The following is an 8425-nucleotide window of genomic DNA, read 5'->3' on the forward strand; positions in this document are numbered from 1 at the left end:
ATAAACGCTGTCTAGAGTTGGAAATTATGATTACGCTGTGAGGAAAAGAGATCCTATCCCATCGCCGCGGAATCTAACCGTAGTCGCAAACCTACGCATATTGTTTACCTAATTAATGTTGTATGGGGCTTTCTAAAAATAATTCTAGGAAAATTTAATTTTCATCGGTACATTAAACGATCATGCTCTTTCGCATCTCCATCGACTTCAAAAAAGCGCAATGACGAGTTTTGAGATAAAGTAACATAAAAGTAACTTATTTGAAACTTTTCAATTTCGAATTGGTTCGAATCTGACCTCCAACTGCTCAAAACAACATGTCACGGGAGGTAAAATTTTGCAAAGAAGCTAACATCTTTACCAGTTGGCGAAGGAAACGGATAGTTTTTTGTCCACACTGTGCAAGAGGTTTTAATTTTTATGTCTATAAAATGGACAGTGAGGAGGATTTTGAACGTATCAAGAATCAGGAAAAAGTCGAAGTCGCAACATGAAACATCATCCATCTATTTCAACTTTGCAACAGCAGGCCCTGCTTTTTCGTCAAGTTCACTACTTTTAAAACAACAAACACTAAAGAGGGAATCACTCGTTTTCATTTTAACCTTTCACCTCTGCCTTCTTCATATTAGTTGTTTAGCTCTGCATTATGTGTTAGATACTTGTCAGTAACATTCGAACAAAAAGTACAGGTATGAGTTAGGTTTACGAGGATACCCACCTGTCATTTCTTATTATCGACCTGCTGAGCTCGCTGCATGGCAGCGCTTCAGTCGGGTAAAACTGTAGCCTGAATTCATTTATTTTGGCTCCCTATGAAATAATAATTTTTATCGAACCAAAAAATATCGAGAGCTTAGTAATTTATTCATATAGAACGAATAACCAAAATGTCTTAAGAATCTACATCAAAACTCACATGTTACATTATATTACAGTCTGTAAATGTGCCTGAACTTGTATTGAAAAATCGAGCGCGCAAATATTATGAGACTATGTATTATTGATAGTTTGACAATTTGGCTAGGTACAATGCGGCTAATTGATTGTTTTGCAAATTTCTTGGTTACGAATAGTTATTGCCAAACCTCCCATAGAAAGAAATATTATGACTGAACTAGTACTGTCAAAAATTGTTTTTCCCGAACTTAAGTGAATATTTTAACTGACTTCTTAATCTTAACCACAAGTTTTTTCGTCATTGGATCGAAGCTAACAAGTAAGATATGTTTACCTTAAATACCTCTATATTATAAATCCTTAGAAATCTCTCGGATTCGATCTATCGCAAAATTTTGAGGTTACGTTTATCACTCTTCAATACGTTGGATTTCAGAATGAGTTTGCCACATGCACTGGTGACTTTGTTACTGTTAGCAGCTTCTTCCTGCCATGGGTTTTCGATTACAGGCCACCGACACGAAAGGTAATTTGTCTATTCATAAAAACACGCGAACCTATGAATTTCGCGTTCACGGGTTCCAAAATTTGATGAGAACTGTAGCTTTGTTATACAAAGAAAACAAATAATTTTTTAAGGCTTTTTCTTATTTTAAGTTTATGGCCGAACGATACTAGTAATAAATTATTCTTTCCTTAAATCGACCCTTTATTCATTAGTCACTTCATACTTATCCCACATGTTTGTACGAGAATGCGGGTATCATTTGAAGCAAAAAGCTTCGTGAATGAACTAAAACGCTCACACATTCCCAAGACTTAAGTTGGTAACTTCTGGTTTCTTTCTTAAGTTTCCAAATGCAAAATTCTGATTCGCTTCACATCTATGGCAAAAGTTACCAAAAGTGACTGTCACAAAACATAGCCTGGTTGGAAACTTAACGAAACAAAGAAGAGAGCTTCGTAGTTAGTTATGCATTATATCGCCAGCCAAACCTCTGAAGTATTGGACTTATAGGAAATGTCAAAATACCTTTTAACTAGAAAGAAGATCGCCAGAAAATAACCTTGATTCGACTGAGATGACTGCCAGTTTTTACTAATTAACGTTCATGTTTTATTTGAAAAGTATCTTTTCATCGATGTTTTCCTTTCTCGTGTTTATCATCAAACACAGCATTGCATCCTGTTTTGTTACGACCCTGTCTATTGAAAGATATAACTTACTCCTTTGGAAATATCAATTTATCACTGACATTCAAGTAAGGGGGGAAAGAATGATTTCTACTTTACATCAGTATGTAACTTGGTACAATAAGAAAAAAGTCAAAAGCAGCAAACCTAAAAATAGTGCCTTGGACTGAGACAAGTAGCCATTAATTCTAGAAGAATCGATTAAGACAGCAGTTACAAACAGCTACCCGCAATTAACGATGCATAATGTATGACAGGAAGTTCACACCGTTTCATTTGGTATTCTTCGAAGCCGGATGAGATTTCATCATACTAGTTTGAGGGTCTAATTAAGGATGGAATGAATGGTTAAAAAGTCGTACGAGGATACATTAAGTATCAGTATTTCCTGTAACAGAAATTTCACCTGTCTGTTATCGCTAGAGGTGTTATGTAACCCTCATGAGCACAGCGTTAAAGTGATGTCATAATGATCCTACTTAAACTAAAGATTACCAACTGACACCTGCAACTTGTCCAAAAAATGTTCACAGAACTATAAAATACACTGACGATAAGAACCAACGTGTTTTCTAGACACTGGCTTCAGCTGTCAGAGAATTAGGTACTAAGTATATCTACTTACGTTCAGAATGTTTTATATAACGCGTGCTTTGATATATACTTGTTACATCTTAAATTATTAGATGTCTCATAAAACAGGTCTTTAGAGGAGGATGAAGACTGGGTACGTGGCAAGGAAGAGGCTGCCAATTTATCTTCCACCATTAATGAAATACTAGCCAATTATGACCCTAAACTCCGCCCTAATGCCGGAGGTAAGCTGCTTAAGAAATCATAAATGCATCTAACTGCAATCAAATCAGCTACGGCACGAATTGCTAACGTTAGCATTTATATTTATAATACCAGAGTTCCTTGATTTTCCATTCCTTTACCAAACCATAGAATTCACAAATACCGTCTGTCAATGTTTGGACATCGACTCTGAGCTATTGTTTAACTAATACTCTCGGGTAGAAAACAGGAAGGCTTTTCTGTTCAAAGCATCCCTATCCCGACACATTCTAAACCACCTTCACTTAATTTATCCATTGTTCCTTGAGGGTGCACTTCATATAACAAATTCTTTCTTTGGTTCACTTTTCAATAGGTGAACCTGTTGAAATCACCGTGGAGATCAAAGTTGTTTCCTTTGGAGAGCTAAACGAGGCAAACATGGTACTAAAGATGTTATATTTATTTGTTTGGTGTGAGGCTCTCAACTATCTGTTGAGTGCTGTCTTCCATGGCAAGTCCCGAGGGATTGCACTTTAAAGCATGCAGTAGCCTACCTCAGTTGTTTTACTGAGATAGTTTTTGAGTGACAACGAAGAGTGAAGATAAGTGAATAGTAACTCAATCAACCGACGCTGAGTCATCTAAATTAAAAATCTATCAACTCACACCTTATGGAGATTCTACAATGAAGATTGAAGATCGTTGTTAATCGGGAGAAGACATACAACCAGGCGTAGAAAATTTTTCCCAGGGTGCTACTACTCCAGTATAGCAGTGACAACTGAGCCCATGCAAAGATGTTTCTATTAATAATCATAGTCACCTTTCCTTGACAAACCCAATGTTCACGCAATCACTAGCGACAACTCATAGCTACATCATTGCCATAGTAGTAAACCAATTTTACTTGGACTTCTGATTAGCTTTCATTTCTTTAAAAACCAGGATTATTCGATGGACATTTTCTTCCGCCAGTGGTGGTACGATCCAAGGTTCAGGCATAATTCTAGTACACCATTTAACATGGCAGGAGATCCCTCCAAGCTTTTCTGGACTCCGGACACATATTTCTTTAATGTAAAAAGAATAAAGTACCATTATGTCACTCGCGAGAACATGCGAGTTATGATTTACTCCACAGGGAAAATATACTTCAGCGCAAGGTGATGCAAATGTTTTTCGTTCGTAAACGTGAACCTTAGAAGCTATATGATATTCACGAGAATAATGATGGGCAGGCTTAAATTTTGGCGAATAAAATCCAACTGGTGGAAGCGAAGGAGTAATTTAGTCTAGTACTTCTAATTTCAGGAAATATTTTGAATAATTATTGAATTTTTGAAGAGTAAAGTGGGGTAAATTGTGATAACAGCTACAATACGACATACGGAATAATTATTTAAGGGGACATTTCTTCCGCTCCAGTACGTACCTCACGGAGGCCAAAAGTGATATGTTCTTAGAAATTATTTCGAGCCCTCAGATGCAATGTTCTATTAGCCAAAGCAACTAAAATGACAAACAAAATATTCTCAATACCTTTTGGTGATATCTGTTTCCATTTTCTTTGCAGAATAACCTTGACGGCGCAATGTGACATGGACTTCCGACTTTACCCAATGGACACCCAACACTGTCCTCTGATCATTGAAAGCTGTGAGTACGTCTGTAACTCGATATCAAAGTTGGAGTGGTCTGATCTTGTTTTGCAAACATTACAAAGATTATTTACAGATTACTTCAATTTTTTTTCAGTCAAACTGAGAAATGAATAAAAAGCAGAAGAATGCCCTATTCTTTCTGAAATTTACTTCTTAAGAGAATATTCACTTCGATTTCGGAGAAGTAACATCGTTTGAGAACTCAGCATAATTTTACAGCCAGGCTTCCAACAAGCCCTCTTCACCGCAATGTTTTTAGGGTGAATCCTATCGAGAGATTGGAGGTTTGAAGTCCAAATATTTACCGAGGACTCCCTCTTGCGTTTTTTAAAATTGTAATTATCTTTCTCCAGTTTCTCTTTGCTTAACCAATCACACTCTAGAAATAGTACAATTTGCAATGCTGGAGAAGGTAACGAGTATGCCTCATCGTTTGGCTGATTTACTTATCATTTCAGATGCTCATACTACTGATGACGTGGATTATAAATGGAGAAAAACTGACGCAAACAAAGGAAAAGGGATCGAAATTGTTTCCCAAGAGATGGCTCAGTTTGAGTTGGCTGGCATAGACACGAAACTAAGAGACACAAAGAACAGCAAAGGTATCAAGCTGATGAATTTTTAGTTAAGTTCCTCTCCTTTCTTTCGGATAAATTTCCTCGAATTGACGAGGTGGTGTGACGTAACAATGGCGGATCGTAGATCCTCCTCTGAACAGCTATGAAAACAAAATTACGGTGACCCCTCGTTTGCATTTGAAATCATTGATTTTGAATGCGTAATTCTTACTACATCGTGTGGTATTTTTTCCATTTTGACATGCAGGTTCGTTCGCCGGTCTGAGCGTTATATTCTCGTTCAAACGCCGTCTGGAATATTTCGTTTCTTCGGTTTTCTCTCCAGGAGTGACTCTTGTCATGCTCTCATGGTGCTGTTTCTGGATTTCCCGTGATGCTGTTCCCGCACGTGCGTCACTGGGTATCACAATAATTCTTACAGCCATCGTGCTTTGCGGCTCAGTGAACGAAGCCATGCCACCAGTCAGTTACAGTAAGGCTCAAGACTATTTCTTACTAGTCAGCTTTGGGTTCATTTTCCTTTCATTTCTGGAGTTTGTGATTGTATTGAACACTGATCCTGACCCTAAATGGCTACAATGTCTCTTGGTGTGCCTGAGATTACGACCCAAAAAGGTAATATCACCAAATTTTTATATCAACTCAACCAGTTTTCTTGCTCTTAATCATGTACTTTATTCATTTCTGGAAGTGTTCTTTTTTTACCGGCGAACTATATAAAATTTATGTTTTTGCTTACCACAATACCTTATATTTGTTAACAAATAGAGAGGAAAACAGCCACTAAAACTTATGGATGCCGTACGCGAGAAAGAGGTAAAAATCTTTATTAGCTTCTTGTTGTGACTGGTATCTTTGAGGTATGCATTAGTCTGTAGTTTCTTAGCCACTGGCGCTGCAGCCTTATTCTAATCGATCTCTTCTCATAGTAAGATTGGAAACAAATGCATAATAACCTGCATCTCCACTAGTCAGACTCAGTCGAGCATCACCTTTTGGTAAAAATATATCTGTATATATCTTATGTTGTGATATTTCCTTTGTATTTTCGTGCCTCACGAACCTCAAAGGTAAGTTAACCTATCAGTCAATCTCTCAGTTTGTAAGTCAATACGTTAGATAATTAATTAGTTAGCCATTCAGTAAATTAGTAAGCTCGTCAGTATGTCAGTCAATCAGTTAATTATAAAGTAAACTAACTAAGCATTTGTTGAGTTCTGAGTTAGTCATTCATTAGGTCACTTGGCTGATTATGTGTTTGTTTAGATGCTTAATTGGTATGTTAGTTAGCTAGTTAATTTCCCTCGTTCAAACACGAGCACATCGAACTTTGATTAGCTTGCAAGTTTATCACTAGCTTGAAACCCATAGGGGGAGTCTTTTAAATGTGATTGTACAGTATTTTTCTTACTTTTGTTTCTTAAAAAAGTAATCTTTCAATTTCTTCACAGAATAGCTCCAATACTGAGCCAGATACAGAACTCATCGACGCTGAGATCAGCCACTCCCCTGAAACTAGTACACCCGCAGTAAATAGCCACGTGGGAGGGTGTGGTCACACACTTACTCAGCGAGTAGTGGTCTCTAACGGAGGCCAAGGAGCTACAGTGATGTTATTCGATAACACGGGTGCAATGCATCAAGGCAAGATTCAGGTCAAACCTATCAATAAAGACCCGCCTAAAAAGAGGAAAAAAATCAGCTCCCACTGGGTCGACATAATTTCCCGAATTATCTTCCCAGCCAGTTACATTGCCTTCCTTGTTTTGTTTTGGCGTAAATTTGTAGATCAAGCACCATTCTAAAAATCACCGACTTAAGTTTTTTTTTTAATCATAATTTATTTGATGCAAGTTTTTTTTTTTTTTAACAATGATTTTTTACATGGAAAATTTGGGGGCACTCTTAATCGATAAGCGCTGTTAAGTAATATAAGTTCTCTGAATGTTTAAACAAAGCATAAAATTGCAAGTAATCTTTCATGATCAGTAAACGCTGAGTTTTATGAAGTAATTTTGTAGCTGAGCTCCCGAACCATGTTTCGTTAGAACTGAGACTAATTCTTAACAGTAGTGATTATTTATTGCTTTTGGGAACAGGGACGGATAATAAAGGAATCGAAAATGTTCAGTGAAAAATGGGCGTCTTCGTTCGACATATTAAAATTTCACAAGTTACTTAGCTCAACAGAAAAAAAAAACGCAGTGACCACCCAAATATTCTTAGTCCGGAATCTGCACACAAATGATCGAAAACCAACTCAGAATACCATCAATAGGAGTATTATTCATAAGAGGACTAAATTGAAGCACCCAAATATTTATTCTGAACGATTCAATTCGAAAGTCTTCTTTTTAGCTATCTGAGTGCACGTCATATGTGTAAAATAGCAAGCATTATAGATAACAGAATAAAAACTTACCACCGAGCTTCTTTGACTAATTGCAATTTCTATCCTGCCAGCTTACATCTGAGCAAGTTTAATTACCCACTAACTAACAAACTTGTTCAGGCTTACTAATTAAGGGAATAACGAGAAAAGTAATGAAGTAGTTCACCAAGAGTGAAGTAATCAACTTGTCATTTAATGGAAAATTCACAAAATAACTCTTAATAACAAACTTTTATCAAAAAGCCAAATAACTAAGTAATAAGCCAACTAACTAACTAGCTGAAGAACAGGCTGACTAACCAATTATACTCGTACATACTCAAACACTGACATACCGATTGGCTCACTGAGTCACTCAATGACTCAATCACAGAACTTGACGGAACTGTAACTCACTGACTCACCAACTTACCGACTGACTCAGTAACTCGTTGACACCCGCACTCACACGCTTATCAACAAATTAACGAGTTCGCTCACTGATAAGTCCCTCACCACACGTCTGAGCTTCTTCAACAAGTCATCGTCTTAAGTATAACAAAGTAACTTACTAACAAGGTAAGCGTGTAATTCTTAGAGTTTTAGAACTGAGATAACGTAGTCTGAGAGGATTGACGAAAACATCAGGATAGATGACCCATGGATTTTTCATGCAAGACCTATTGCTGTTTACATGTGTAACCTATGATTTATGCCATAAGGTAATTAGACGCATAATAATGCATCTACCATAAAAGGAAATAAAAAGCCAGTTGTGAGTTTTTGAGGAATTGAAAATTTTTAATCACAAAATTATTATCTTTCGACCACTTTATTTAAACTTTTAGATTTATTGAAGCACAGAGCAATTTTAAATGATTTTTTAGATCACTAGTATTGAATATTCTCCTCTGACCTTCATAGGTCATACGACAATT

The 8425-nt window shown here is 36.8% G+C and overlaps 1 protein-coding gene across 1 annotated transcript; it reads left to right on the plus strand.

The window, feature by feature from the left end:
* Positions 1-1100: 1100 nt before the first annotated feature.
* LOC131785944 (gamma-aminobutyric acid receptor subunit beta-1) lies at positions 1101-8191 on the plus strand. The gene is made up of 10 exons (XM_059102902.2): positions 1101-1219; positions 1337-1426; positions 2797-2912; positions 3248-3315; positions 3820-4037; positions 4448-4530; positions 4994-5140; positions 5364-5731; positions 5885-5932; positions 6568-8191. Exons 2-10 carry the CDS (start codon positions 1338-1340, stop codon positions 6919-6921), a joined length of 1491 nt encoding a protein of 496 aa, XP_058958885.2. The 5' UTR covers positions 1101-1219; position 1337; the 3' UTR covers positions 6922-8191.
* Positions 8192-8425: the final 234 nt, after the last annotated feature.

Source organism: Pocillopora verrucosa, chromosome 1 (genome assembly GCF_036669915.1).
Source record: "Pocillopora verrucosa isolate sample1 chromosome 1, ASM3666991v2, whole genome shotgun sequence".
NCBI lineage: Eukaryota > Metazoa > Cnidaria > Anthozoa > Scleractinia > Pocilloporidae > Pocillopora > Pocillopora verrucosa.